The 15,776-nt window shown below is 41.7% G+C and overlaps 1 protein-coding gene across 4 annotated transcripts in view; it reads right to left on the minus strand.

The window, feature by feature from the left end:
* The window catches only part of MKL2 (MKL/myocardin-like 2), a 143,439-nt gene that overhangs the window by 28,819 nt on the left and 98,844 nt on the right, over positions 1–15,776 (minus strand). For all 4 annotated transcript variants that reach the window (XM_012731934.1, XM_012731932.1, XM_012731933.1 and 1 more), the window contains exons 3-7: positions 11,613–11,678; positions 9,687–9,742; positions 8,594–8,669; positions 5,103–5,264; positions 3,485–3,663 (exon numbers count right to left, since the gene is read on the minus strand). In XM_012731934.1, the coding sequence (XP_012587388.1) occupies positions 3,485–3,663; positions 5,103–5,264; positions 8,594–8,669; positions 9,687–9,742; positions 11,613–11,678 (539 nt within the window). The remainder of the gene's footprint in view (positions 1–3,484; positions 3,664–5,102; positions 5,265–8,593; positions 8,670–9,686; positions 9,743–11,612; positions 11,679–15,776) is intronic.

Genomic DNA, 15,776 nt, shown 5'->3' on the forward strand with positions numbered 1-15,776 from the left:
AAGAGTTGCCTTCATGTGGCATTAATGTAGTACCGCTAATGGGGGGGGGTCTTCTTTACTTGCATGAATAAAGTGGTAAAAATCTTTGCTAGATACTGAAACACTGGACGCGGGGATATCTTATCATTAACTCATGATTTAAGGTTTCAAGGTAAGAAATGATGTCCCATGTAAAGCTGCAGTGAGCCAGCCTGATTCTAGGTTCTTTCAGCTGAATGTGGAAGTAGGGGGTTTTCATTCTCAAAAGTGGGTCTTCAGGAGACACAGCTGAGAAGACTGGAGGCTGATGGTTAATGGTCTGTACACAGAATTCTTGCTGCAGCACCACTACGGTGTTATAAAAACTAACACCCAGATCAGGAATGACTTAATTTACTGACAATAAACAGATCATATTGTCCTTCAAGAAATGTTACTATTCCTTTGTTTCTTCAAAATGTTCTGGAATGCAGTCTACCGCTCGGACTCTGCCTCTAGTTCACGTTTCTCACTAATAAATTGAGCAGGAGGCCAAGTTTGAAGAGCAAAGGGAAAATACCCTCAGAGCATGACCAGTGCAGGAAAAGGAGAATGGCGGTCTTCCCTGTAGGTAGCGCGCACGCAGCCACCCCCTGCCGCATGGCGGAGGTCACAACGACTCACTAAAGCCGAGGCCTTGCCCACAGCGGTCTGACACCCTGACCTACTCAGACAGAAGCAGAGAACACACAACACAAATGGACAAGTAACACTGTTTTTAAATGTTATTTACTTGCATACTTGACATTTTTTTAAGCCCTATTTTTAAAAGTCAAAACCGGGAGGCAGCAAATATGTGAGAATACAGAAGGGGCTGGCGAGTCTGTTTCTCTGACTCTCTGCCCTGTAGCTGCTGTCCTGAGAGTCAAAGTTCCTATCCACGTAGGCCTGTGTTTTAGTTGGAGGCTTAGATACAACAAACGGTTTCCAGGTCAGGGTGATGAGAACAATGGAGAAAGCAATGCTGAACCACAGAGCTCCTAACAAAGAGATACCTATGTGAAGAGAAGACATGCTTAAGAAATAGGTAAATATTTTTAATTCCCAAACTTTCATACTTCTCTGAACCCAGTCCACCTCAAGCTTATGGATGAAGGCAAAAATTGTTAAAAGTCCTTTCCAACTCAAAAATTCTATGATGTCAGGCTTTAACAAGCTGGACCAACCCTATTAATCCTATAAAATTTTCATTTTAAAATAACTAAATACTATTAAAATTTCAGTAAGGTAGAAACATCATCAAGGAGAAAACAATGAATTATGTGCAGCATCCAATGAAAAGAAATGAGAACTCCTAATGCAATTATTAAAATATATTATTAGATTTATTTGCATGCACTGGGTGCTCAGTTCCCAATATTTCATGACACAGAATAGATGCTCAGTAAATATCTCAACAAATTAATTCAGTCTAACTGAAATCAAGGAGCCAATTAAAATATTCACATCTCCAAAGAGTATGGTAAACATGCATTGTCTGTGGAAATCTGTTACTATCTTCCTGGAAGGCCTACTTTTTGGCTAAGGAAAGATCCCAGTCCATTTCAATGTATGATAATTTATCTAAGGATTTCAACATATGGTAATTTAGTCAAGAAAATAGACAAGTGCCCCCCAAAATGCATGTATTAAAAAACAATTGAGCAAAGATGTCAGACTCCAAGGTCGCTTTTTGTGTGTATAGAATGAACTAACTTAAAGAGGAAACAGCTCCTGATAATGCTAGGAGCCAGCTAAGAGATACAACATGTCAGAGCGCTGAACACTTGCAGCCACTACCATAATAAACATGCACACTGTTGACAGGTATGTCATAACATGGCCATTATCATGGCTAGTGTTAAGGTGCAAAAGCAGGTTACACACAGAGTTCCACTCCTGGAAACAGAGTCTAGAGACCTGAACACACATGTCCACATATAAACTTGTCCACATAACTTCCTTCCTGTTATTCATGATGGCCAAAGACCTAGCCCACATGCCACTGACTAAAGAGACGGCGTATGGCTCTCACTACAATGGAGCAGTAGCCAGTCATAACAGAGGATGATGTACTCACACCTGCTGCAACATATATGACCTTCAAAATGTAGCTGCAGGAAGCCAGTCACAAGGGCAGTGCCCTGTCTGATTGCATTTAGGCAACATGTCCAGAACCAAGGCAGAGCTGCAGAAGCCTCTGGGTTCTTTTAGGGTGGTGGAAATGTTCTGGAATCAGACAGTGGTGACAGCTGCACAACTTTGTGAAGAGAAACCATTGAATTGTACACTTTTAAAGGGTAAATTTCCCAGCATCATATTTAGAGAAGTAGAAGAATCCATCCTACCATTCATACAAAATCTCAGGGGATTTCAAGTACCAAAGTCTTTAAAAAGAACAGTTGGAGGTTTCACACTTTGAGCTTTCTAATTTTACAGCAGAGCTACAGTAATCAATGCAGCACTGGCATAAAGACAGTGGAGTTCACAAGTGGACTCTTGAAATTATCATAAAATGATCTTCGACAAGGGAACCAGGACCAACTGATGGGGAAGGGCTGTCTTTTAGCAAGTGGCTTGGGGAAACTGAACATCCACATGCAGAAGAATGAAGTGGGGCCTTTATCTTACGCCATATACAAAAATTAAAATGAGTTAAAGACCTGTACATTTTTTATCCAAAGATCACAGGGAAAAAGGTTCACTGCATTGTACTTGGCAGTAATTTCTTAGTAAAGCATCAGAGCACAGGCAACAAAACCCAGAAAATGGGACTGCATCAAGTATAAAAACTTCTGCATTCAAGGACACTATCAACAGGTGAAAAGGTGACCAACGTGGGGGTGGGGGGGAGGGAAGGGGGTTTGCAAATCATACATCTCATAAGGGGTTAATGTCCAAAATACATCAAACGCTCACAGTTCAACAACAGAAAACCACCTGACTGAAAGCAAGCAAAGGGCTGGCTGGACGTTTCTCCCAAGGTGGGAGCTAAGCGGCTAACAAGTCTCTGAAGAGATGCTCAATACAGCTGAGCACTAGAGAAAGTCACCCCAGGGCCCAGTGGGACAGCACCTCAGGAAACGAGAATGGGCACCCTCAAAGACCAGAGGCCCGGAGTGCGGACTTATGGGGCTAGTGGTCAGTCAGACCAGAATGGGGGCGTGGATCTGAGGAGGGTGGGAGCTACTGTTTAATGAGCACAGGGATTCAACTCTGCGATATCAAAACATTCAAGAGCTCTTGCATAACAGCGTGGATGGACTTAACACCAGTGAACTTTTCATTTTAAGTGTTTAAAACTGCTTCACAGAGAGGATAAACAATATGTAAGGATCTACTGAAAAGTGTTAACAGGACTGGATCACAGGAGACAAGTCCCTATTATCCCACACATTCAGATTTTTCTTCTGGTTCAACTGCATACATTTGACGTAGAGAAACTGAGGCGCTTTCTCGAGTTCGGACTAAGCCGGGAGAGTGGTACCTGGGCTGGCGTACTTGCAGTCACAGGACATGGCGAGTCACTAACTTTTGGCTCACTTGGGGACGCGGCTGAGCCCTGCGATTCCTGGCTGGCTGGTTGGTCCGGGGACAAAGCGTCACTGCTGTCTTCGTCAAACGAGAATTCACCCTGAGTCTGGGGATAGTCCTCCTTTCCAACACCTAGAGAAAGAGAGGATTCTTAACTTCTTTTGGCACTGGGCAACCAAGCTTAAAGTGAAAAAGAAAGAGAAACACTGTTTGTTCTAAGAACTTTAAAAAACTTGAACATAATGTCCTTCCCATGGGAGAACACACCACTGCCTGGGATGAATACTTGGCAAGAACCGAGCCAAACCTGAATCAGATAAAGTCTCTGGACCCAACTACCAGTTACAGGAAGGACAGGAGACAAGCATGTCTTTAAGGACACCTGCGGTGCGGATGCATTCTGTGAGATCCAGAGTGTGGAGATGCCAGAGGGAGAGCAACTCACTCGGGCTCGCCAATCAACTAGCTACGAGGAGGGAGGAGGACCCTAGCCAGGCAATTAGGACCCGAGAGCTATGTTAGCCCAAGGCAACGTGTGTACCTTGTCTGGGTTCTTATTTGGATCTGGCTGTTAAAGGGGGGGGAAAGTGGGTGTCTGCTGCCAAGTTCCACTCTAAGGAGCCGCCACTACGGCCATGCCGCTACCTGCAGGCCCATTTCGGGATTGAGTGGATCAGCTGCTTGTGCTATTCAGAATCACTGCGGACAAACCACCTAGTATTTAAACTCTTAACTACTGTAAGCTCCGAAATCCCATCAGTAATGGAAACTATAATAGTTTTAAAAAGTAAGACATTCACTTTTCAAAACTGCTTGCTCAGTAAGTGGCATTATTCTGGAATTTTTTCCTGCTCAAGTTCATGCCAGGAGAAAGAAATAATGAAGTACTTGGCACTGGAACAGACTGGATGCAGACAGCACCAGTCATTCCGCTCTTCAGGTACCTGTATCTGCACTCCCTGCTGCTCACCTTGCCGAACTAACAAGCTATTTTAAAAAATATTTTCTAGAAGTAAATAGAACTAAAATAATGAGAAGTTTATAAAATTACTAAAGGGCCCTCCCTGGTGGCGCAACGGGTTAAAGCACAGCACTAAGAAGCTAAAGCCACTTCAGCGTGAGTTCGATCCCCACCTGCCCTGGAGGAGACCACATGGCGCAGCAGACCTCTCCTGACCTGCCCGCTGCTCCCCTCGGCAGTGTACTTCATCAATTGGCCTGTTCTGCTCCCCACTTTGTCTCTGGTGAGGCCTCTCACCACCCCTGCACCTCTAGCCTGTGTCCTAGTTCTGTGTGCATACATAAATAAATCCTTAATGAAATTATGAAATCAACATAAGACTTAAACTTCAGATGTGACAAAGGAATCTATGTTAACTGGTTAAGAGACGCTAGTTTTAAAAACATAGTATTAACAACAGTATGATGATACTGGGAATCAATACCAGAGTTAATAAACTAATTCACAGAGAAAATGACACTCATAACTGGCCCTGGACTTATTTAAATTGCCTTGTTTTAAACTCCCAAGTTTTCCCTTCTCTCAGAAAACAGTGATCCCACAGCCTTGCCTATAATGGCCTCCTTGACACTGGAGTCCACGGGAAGGATGTTCTTCTCGACCAGCTCCATAGGACCAGGCCTCTGAGCAATCTTCTCATTCAGGTCATCAGCTAGACGCGCTCTTTTCAGCTTCATCTGAGTAGCCTGCAGGGATGGCTCTGCAAATGTTTCTACAAGAGGAGACAGTTTAACCATTAATCAAATCACTATTCTCATTCCATGTTATTTCAGGCCAGCTAATCTGACTGAAAGTAAACATATTTATGTGTCTGAACATATTTGGGGAGAGAAAAAATGCTCCGACATATGTTTTCTAGTTTAAGTCTTCAGATAGTTTTGTGCATTGTCCACTCAGTAAGGATGCTCTGAGACTCAAATGAACACGAACACAAACACAAAATTGGGGTGCTGCTGTTGTTCCCTTATGACAGAAGGGTCAAATCTGGGGATATGGAGGATGAACAGCAGATATGGTCTGTGGCTCAAGAAGCTTCCCTGGAAAGTCAAGCCCTAAAAGGGGAGACCCTGCATCTTAGGACTGGAGATTCTCGGCAGGAGCCACTGGGAAGAGCTACAAACTGTATTCTTGCACTGATCACTGTGTGTCTTAGTTGATCATTATAACTAAGGATCTGGGCTTACTTCTGAATATACCACCTGGTGTTTGTTATCAACATTCAGAAGCATCAACTCATCTACTTCAAATGCACAGAAGTTGTGCAACAGATGTGAAATCACCGTAAATATCACAACCCATTCACTTGTTTGTCAATTACTTGTATTTCTGGTAATTCTCATTATCATTTTATTCCACTGTTATAAATAATACAATTAAGTAAAAAATAATGTGGTGTCAACTCCATTTCTGAGTTGAAAGTATTTTGCCTCTTAAAGTTATACAGTAGATGTTTTAATTAAATTCCCCATAATCTCAGGATTAATTCCTCTGCACGTTAGAATCCTGGCGGAAGCCCAAAGCTAGCGTGACCACTACCAGCACCCCTGTGCTCTGCCTGGACTGCCTGCCAGCCAAGCCACACACTTGCCCAAGGTCAACCCTGGCTGCCCACAAAGCATTTAACAGGTGCTTGTGATTATCCATATGTAATTAAAACAGGTATTGTGGGAAGATGGTAAACTGCGGAAATAAAATTGATTCTTGGAAAACTATGGTAAATACTTTGAATTGGTTTTATAGAGAGTAATTAAAAAATTACTCCAATTAGTCTGGGTAATTAACAACTGGAAAAGATTTGAGAAAAAAACTACACAACTTAGGAATTTAAATTTAGATTACTTTTCAAATGCAAGTTTTTGTTCTACCACAAACAGAAATTATAGTTGATGTGCAATGATGGCGTTTTATTCAAGATAATGTGAATTCCATTCACTAAAACCTTCCCCAAGTGAGATCCTAACCATAGGCTGGAACATTGGAAAAAAGTGAACATTTCTGCAAGTTAAATATCACAATGTGTGCCCATTTCATTTTCATAATATTCCTGCAGACTAACTGTGACCCCCAATCATAGTAAAACACTTTTAATTACATAAGCTGATAAAGTGGGAAAAATCAGATCACACATATTACTCTTAGGTTGATGTTTAAATGCTTTTTTTTAGGAGCCTTTTCCCTCTCTCTCATTAATACCATCCAAGTGATATCAGGAACATGTGTGGAAGGATAATATGCCAAAAGTGAACAGAGATTGGATTCTGCTGGGCTCTGTCCCCAGCCACATCACTTCACCTCCAGGAGGCGGAGCTGGGTTTCAGCTGCTGAGCGCTCAAAAAGTAATTTAAGACGTTCGCCTGCCAAATACCTAATGCAATCAAGATTGGGACAATATAAAGTAAGTTGGGGATGTTTTAGGTATTTTAAAAATTACAGATAATAAATTCTTTCTTACTTCAAAAATCCCAACTGAGAATAGATGTCCTTAAAACACCACTTGTATCATACACAAGGTTAAGACTTTAAATGCTGGGGAAAACGTAGAAAACAAAAACCAAGTATGATTCCCTCTCATAGCTCAATGTACTTGCTTTAGCTTTAATTCTATTAATAAGGCCTGTCTCAGTCAGATGGCAAGGTGGAATAAACAGTGCTATTGCTACAGAATGTCTCTTAAAAGTAAAGACATTTTCAGCATGTGGGAGCCATTTACCCAGTTACTTACCAGTAAACTTGCCTCCTTGAAGATTTTCTTATCCCTGACAGCTGGTAGCTGTTCCTATCCTACCATTGGAGTTCTGGAAAAGCCTTTTTAGTCCAGTGGACTTCTGAGATGAGCAATCCAAAGCAGAGAAAAGCATACACGCCTGCCTCCCACCCAATGTGAAGAGACACACACAGATATAGATTCTTTAGATCAGAAGTGACTCTACTTGGGATTACAGAGACCAGCTTGATACTCGGGACTTCTCTGCACAGGCCACTGTCAGCCGTGCATATTTATTCCCTATCAGAGAAGCCAGTCCATTCCCTGCAGCATAATTTGTCTTGCCTGTTACGGTCTTGCCACTAGAATGCACACTGCAGGAAGGCAGCCATTTGCCTGGCCTCATGTCTAGGATGGTGACCACTGAACAGACAACTCTAGCAGCGGTAAAAGTATGGCTTCATTTTTGGACCTATCCTGCCTTTAGGTTTTAGTCCGTATGTTGTGCTCAAATCTCACAGTTTGTAATATCAGCCTAATTCTAATGTTATTAGGCCAGAAAGAACAAATCTAATCCTTCTTCTAATTATAAATGTTTGACAAGTTTTCAGTTTCTTTCTGTATCTTCTTACCACTCAAGATTATCAAGAATCAAGCCACTAGTCTTGCTCAAGAAATTAGAGGCAAAACAAAGAATGAAAGTATAATGTGGGAATTTATGGTGGTGATACCATCTTTCAAGAATACTCTTTTTTTTTTTGTTTAGAGAGAAAATACCCTTGGCCTGACCAAACACCTCTCACCAAAGACAGAACGGAACTGTCCTCATCAGCTTCATAAGTGACTAGGCTTGATCATCTGGGAAATCTGGCAGGCCAATGTGATAACGATCAGGTTGAGCTGGACTGTTGTGGATTAGCAGCAACACAGAAAAATGTTGAGCGTGAGTGTCATACCAGGTAGATACACTGGTCCAAGGGGCTGGAATCTAGATCAGGTCGGGGCTGCTGCATCCGCTAGGCTTAAGGACTTGGTGAGTCACCAGTCCCTCATGGATGAAGGATCTCTGGACTGAAAATGATTTTCCAGAACAATATGGTAGAGACACCTGTGACACCAGCTGACAGGGAGAGTCAGTCCATCAACTGGCATGTGGAGAGTCAAACCTTCCCCATGTATCTAACATAACATTTAGCTTTGGGTCTTCATGTTGCTATCCAATTTGGAGGATGTCAGCCTGTGGGGTAAAAAGTTATTAAAATAGGGATAACCGAAATGGTGGAATTCTCACTTTTCTTGAGAAACTACAGGAAAATAGGAGGAAATAAAACCTTTACCTTCTAAAATGTGCATCCTGACAAGTTCAGAACGATCTGGTCGGCTCCGAATCTTGTGTTTCAAAAAGTTTTCAGTCTCAAAAGAAGAGAAAAAGTGTTATCCTAAGATGGTTTACTGGGGTTTTACTTTTTTTCCCTCAGCAAACTTCATTTAAACAAACTATCTACCCTTTTTGTCACCACTTGATTTTGAACAGAACAGAAATCAGTACTTTGAGAAACTGTTATCTGATCCATGATTTAAAGTGCAGTCTTCAAAACTGCCCAGGGGTTTGGAGTATGTCTGGTATAAAGCAAGCACTTTATAGACTATTACTGGCAAAGTCAAAGGCTCAGCATCCTGATTTTTAAACAGACACAGGATTTTGGTCTCTTAACTAAAATCAATGAAATCTATACTTCAGGTCAATAACAAACCACTTCTATGGCACATTTCCTAAGGTTCCTAGTGTATTTTCTTTGATGAGGTCATGTCCCTGATCACATTTTCTTAATCACAACTGTGCTTAACTCTTAAAAATAGAACTCTGAATCAGGTTCATATTCTATAAGACTCTAAGACATCATTTGTTATATACCATGGGAAAATTCTTCAGGAATTTTTAGAATATGCTTATTTTCATGTTGCATGATAGAAACTATACCAAAAATAAAGTTAAAAAGTTGAATGTGCACAACAGTAATTTTAAAGGACAATAAAAAACATTACTTGATTAGCAATTATGATGAGGTCATCTCAAAAACTAAAGCAAACTGAATGCAGCAATATCCGTTTATTCGGTCACATTCCCCAGGGGCAAAGGTGAGTGACAGACCCAGCAGGGAGCAGAAGCCCTGCACAGTGGTTCTAAACACTGTTCCATCCTGGATGCGAGGAAGAGGAGCGTGCTTTACCGTCTTAAAATAACACAATTTGAATGTCACATAATTCAACAGACTTCCAAGATAAAACCCACCCTAGAGTATATACACCATCTACCCTGAAAATACATTTTTTTCTCAACATATTTAGAATTAAGGCTGCTTGCTACTTGTCCACTGGTACTTTAAAATTAGGAAACAGAAGTAGAACATTTAAAGTGAAATTTCTTACTCGGGCTCGTTCCAGGCTTTTTATCTGCTCATGGAATGCCGCTGGGCTCTTTAAAGCTGTGAAAGGAAAATAAATCAGAGTAATAGTCAAATGTTACAGTATTTCACATTAATGTTTCCTCTTGATCTTATTAGTTCACATCTGTAGTTTTATTTATGTATTTACTAGTTCCTTCAGGAGATTTGCAAATCTGAAAGCTTTGAAGAATCCCAAGTATTTCACAAGGAAAACAAATGGACACTGAAAACAGCGCTGGATATAACGATATCTCAGACACCAGGCCAGACTGGTTCCAACCAATAACTGGGGTAAATTTTCCTGGCCCAAAGACCTGTGCGATGAGTCCTTGACAAGTCTTTGCTCTTAACAGCCATAGAAGCTACTGGAAAGCAGCTCAGATGTCCTCAGGTTAAAGAGTGATCTAACCTTGTCCATGAGGACACCGCATTCTGCATTCAAGAGACTTCAGAACCCAGTGGGTCAGTGCTGCTGCCCTCTATCATGGTTACACTGCTGCTGATCATCAGCACTGCCTCACAAGGTAGGTTATCAGACCCAATGAGATCAAAGTGCAGATGAAAGGCCCCAGACGTTACATGGATTCTTGAAATCATACCGCTAACTGGTGGCAGCCAAAATGGGATTTAAATCTAGCATTCTGAATTTGGAAAGTTCCTGCTCTTTCAACCTTAGTGCAGCTCACTATAAAGGTACAGTGAGTCCTTAATATGTTAATTGCTAGCTTATTAAATATCCTCAAATTCTAGAGGAAGAGTAAATAGTATTTACTGAAGCATCACCCACTGTAGCATTTCTATCAACTATCTGCAAAAATTGTGTACATTCGCCAGTCTGATAATATGCTGCAATGACAACAGCACAGGGGACGAGGCCCACAGGGGCTTCACCCCGCACTCCACCCGTCTGCCCCTGTTTTCACCTCTGGCACTTGAACCAATGCAAAGTACTCCCAGGAACGTAGCCCAAGTGAAGATGCTTTAGCAGTGGTGACCTAAACATCCAAATTTGATCCTGTTTGATTGACTGGTACAGAGTCAGGTAGGTAGGCAGTAGTGGAGAAAATCTGGCAGATTATCACACCAGCTTTTTACTTGATCACAATGCTAGATTTAAAATGTTTAGATAGCCAATTAATACTAGCTTCCCTAAAAGATTTGCTGGGAAAAATATTTCTCACAGGGAAAAAGTGTTCCTTATCATAAATCAAAATAAGGTAATAAATGCATTTCATAGCTTTTTAAAGACAAATAAGCCACTAGTTTGAAGAAATACTTTTAGACTAACATTCAAATAATCACCAAATATGGCAATTAATGGTAAAGGAGACAATCAGAGTACCTGGAAAAATACTCAAAAATCAACTCTCAAAGGAATGAGAGAGCATTGAGTTACTTGGTAACTATCTCTATTTTGGCAAGAAATAAATTATTAATTACAAATAGAATGTTTATCAGTCCTGTAACTAAGGTATATTAATTATACAGGCAATACCATATAATATCAGAGATAATTAATTTGGATAGTACAATGTGGTTTTGAATTAACTTTATCATGTTACTTTTGCAAGTCTAACCCTGGACCAATTTTTAGAGCCATTACTTCAATTATTTCAAAACTGCTATCAATGTTCAAGTTTGAATCAGAATTGTCAGTCTAATTGCAGCAATTTAAAGCAGGTGTTCTTTGTGTAACACAAGAATTCACGTCTATTAAACTGCATCTGGTTTTGAAAATGTCTCCTCCATGCCTCTCTGATGCTGGATGCTGGTCTTTCTTCCACAACTCATTTGATTGTTAATTGCATCCTGATAAAATGGACATAACCGAGAGTAAAGCGTGACAGTCTCGTTCTGGGCCGGTCTGGGTCACATGGCATTAGAGACAACGACAACACTGAAATCTTACGTGGCATGATGCCCTGGTCCACTAGCTGTTCTCGCGTCCTCCTCTGCTGCAGCCTCAGTTGGAGCACTGTAAGAGGGAATAACCGCCATTGAGCTCACAGGCAACTGTAGGGCAACTCTTGACATTCCAGGGGACACCCAAATAAGTTTAATGACACATGTTCTATTTCACGATTGGAGAATACTACTACCGGACACCATCCAATTTGCAAAAAGAAAATTTTGTGACTTCTGCCTTTTGGTAACTCTGAAGCTGACTAAGCATATATTGGGGGAATTACAATTCGATGACTAAAGCTAAGTACTTGTTGTTTAATTACAATCACATAATACTTAGACAATAAATAGCTTATAAACACTCATTATTTAATAAGTTTTCTGTATAGAAAAAGTGATGAGGTTCCTATTTTCATTCCTTAGGTTTTCTTTTTAAATAGCAAAAATTTATCTTAAGGGAAGACAGACTTACATGGAGGACCTTCTTTATTCTGTCTAGAAAATATTTTAAATAGCTTTAATAAATGCCAATTGTACAATAAAAATTAGACCTATGAGATTTAACTAATGACCCAAAGGAAATTTTCTAAATTAAGAACTTAGTTTGGTCATCCACAGACAAACATTTCACAAAAACAAAAAACAAAAAACAACTCATTTCACAAAATTTAAGAAAGTTACGATAGACCCATTATTTTAATAAAAGTAAATAAATCATTAGAACTTGTAGAGAATGAGGTGGACATCACAAAATGTGGAAACCCAACTTACCAAATTTAATAAAAAATAGCCTCCCTCCAGATGTTTTAAACAGATTTCTTATCTAGAAAATGAGCTGATTTCCAGAAAGTAACTTTGAAAAAATATCTTCTTGTTTTGCTTTACAATTTTAAGTTTCCTTGTTGATTTTTGTTTCAAACTACCTACGGAACCAAGGTTATTATTAAGGATTTACTTAGGGACTGTCAATATGCTTAAAACAAACAAAACACTACCTAAGAGTGTCAGGTGGCACAGAAGGAAGACAGACTCTCCTATCGAGGGGATGATGGGCGCAACATGAGACTGGCCCGGACCAGTCTCTTTCCCAGGCTCAAAGATGATGCACAGACTGGCTCTGACTTGAAATACACTGGAGCCCTGAGGATGCGGGGCCTGGAGCCAGCACCCGCACCTTCCTAGTGCTGTCCGCAGAGCTGGACACACAAGAGAGACTTTGCAAAGAGTCCAGACTGCAAAATGGCTTTAAAGTGCACTTATGACTATTAGATAGGATGACCATCCTTTATTAGATACGGAATTTTTAAATTTGCTTCTTTGGGGGCAATGACATCTCATTCTGTTTGGGGCTTCACTGACATGCCATTGGAACTGAAGCAACTATACAAAGAAAAAGAAAATTTTAATGAGTCAAAAAATATATGCACGTTTCCCACATGAAAATGTTTTGTGGTATTGTGAACCAAATCTGCTCTATCACAAAAAATCTTTTCCTCAATAACTTACAGTTATGGAGGACAGCAAGTTCCCCCAGACTTTACTAGGACAAAAACAAGATGGCCTGTGGATCTGTGTCAGTGTTAACAGTCTCCTGTCATCGCTAAGGCCAAAGAGGCTGGTCTGAAACAACATTCAAGAGGCAGAATCCCTAGAAAAGGGAGACTGGGAGAAGAAAAGTAGCCAGGTCCATCTTCAGGCTGACACTTCTGGCACTCGATGGCCTGTGTCTTTCTCTAGCAGTAGGAGCTTTCTTTTCTCCCCAGGGAATCCTCAAAAGAAGGAGTAAAATAGGAAGGATAATGCCAACAGACCCCTTTGGTTTTAAGCAAGCAAGCAAGCAAGCAAGCAAGCAAGCAAGCAAGCAAGCAAGCAAGCAAGCAAGCAAGCAGAGGCACCACACTTCTGAGACATGTATGTGGGCAAACAGCTTCTGGAGTGATGGATACAACTGCCATTGCTGATGACAATGCTTCTCCCTGCCTGGATGCTGCCAGCTGCCTTCCCACCCCCGGAGTGCCCTGGACTAGAAGCCACACTTTCACGCTGGTGCTGAAGGCAAGGGGTAACACCCACGATGAATGCATGCCACCACTCATCAACTGTTAACATACAATAACAAGCACACTCCATTTTTGTTTTCTATTCATGTTCTACAAGGCAAAGCAACAAACGAAAAATCTTACTTATGTCACACTGCTTGAGGGCAGGAGAATAATCTCCCCAACCAATGGTCTCTATCACCTGTATCATTGCCTCACAAAGTAAAAATACGGCCCTGCAAGTCTTACCCAAAGCACTGGTGGCAAGCAGGTGTCCTCAGGTAAGTTCATTTGCTGAGGGCTTAGCTCTCAGGTATGTCTGTGATTGCAAGGACATGATGTGGTAGAAGAAGTTTGGCAGCAGCTGACCTGAAAGTCTGTTTTTAAGCTAAGACAGCAGGAAGAACGTGAGCAGAGGGGCGCAGCTGCGGGGCTCAGCGTGCTGCAAGTCGCTGACTACCCAGCAATCTAGTGCTTGGCCTTACAAACGGAGGGACAGAGCTGGAGACGTTACAGGGAATGCAGCACACTGCCGGGTCGAGAGGCACCGCCACCTCTGATCAGTGGGAAAACACACTGTAGTATTTGCTGACACTAAATGTAACTGGTTGCTTACAACAAAGGCGCTTCTGAGAACAGTTACTAGTTATGATATGTACAAACCAAATATGCACAGGCTTATAATTTTGGGAAATAATTTTTTCCTTTTAGTACTTACTAATAATTCTCATCAAGTTTCTAAAGTAAAGTAAGCTTGTAGTAAATGACAACCAGTACCTGCACCTTAAAGGCAGGGAACCCAGAACCAGGAAGCACACAGCTTGGATGGCGCAGGTGTCTTACTTGTTCAGCACTCTGGGAAGCTGCAGTAGGCTGGGGTTGGGGGTTACTCAGAACAGTGGAGGGGGTAAGACACCCCTAATAGCGCACTTGACTCTTTCAATGAATGACCAGAGGGGCATTCATGGTTGTGGGAAGAGACTTTATCAAGTTTCTCTGGGGTCTTTATGAATTAATCTGAAAACCACCCTGTTCTCTTTGTGGCCTTGATTCTCCTGTCTTTGCAGAGTGGGGAGGGAAACAGATGGCAGATGGCCCAGGCACTCTGCAGCTGTGATTCTTAGGACCAGCGCATAAACCATACACTGGCAGAGCTCTGGAGAGTCTGACATGTTCTGTGTTGACGACACTGCATTTCTGCGACCACAGACCCAAGCTCAGACGCTGCGGTCCAGTGCTGGTGCGGTGGCGGCGCTGGCACAGCTGCTAAGAAGACGGCAGCCAGGCAATGGCCTCTTGTCTGAAGACTCAACCCAAAGGCATTCTCCCCCAGGGCCTCGCTGAGCGATGAGCTGAGTGCTGAAGGGCATATCTCTGAGCGTCCTTTCTATTAGAAAATCGATTAGGATTCAGTATCATTCATGGACATCTTGCAAAGAATTCTATGTAAGAAAACATGTACATCTATGGCATTTTCAGGGATAAAATAGCTCAGGGCATGGACTGCACAGGGCTACATCCTTTCAGAAATCAAAGGACACAGCACCAATAGAATGAAGCAGGACTCATCACAACTGTTCACATGAGAACATTTTTCTTTTTCTTTTAAAGGGTTTATTTATTTATGTATACAGTGCCAGGGTACATGCCAGAGGTGCAGGGGCTGTGAGAGGATTCACCAGAGACAGAGTAAGGAGCAGAACAGGCAGAATGACAAAGTACACTGCTGAGCGGAGCAGCGGGCGGGTCAGGAGACGTTGGCTGTGCCCTGTAGGTCAGCTCCCTGGCTGGGGATTGAACTCATGCTGCAGTGGCTGCAGACAGCTTCCTAGCGCTGTGCTTCAACCCACTGTCCCACCAAGAAGGGCTCATATTAGAACATTTTTCCAAAAAATGTCTCACTTTGAAAAATGTAGAACTGAAGGAGTCCAACACATGGACCAGACCTAAGAGGTCCTTACATTTAAAATGGTTGGGTTTACCCTACAACTCAGCAATCCCACTCCTAGGTATCTACCCAAAAGACACAAAAACACTGATTGAAAAAGATACCTACACCCCCATGTTTATTGCTGCTTTATTTACAATTGGAAAAACATGGAAGCAGCCCAAATGCCCAAAAGTAGATG

The sequence above is a fragment of the Condylura cristata genome, unplaced genomic scaffold (genome assembly GCF_000260355.1).
Source record: "Condylura cristata isolate star-nosed mole 26May11 unplaced genomic scaffold, ConCri1.0 scaffold00032, whole genome shotgun sequence".
Classification (NCBI taxonomy): Eukaryota; Metazoa; Chordata; class Mammalia; order Eulipotyphla; family Talpidae; genus Condylura; species Condylura cristata.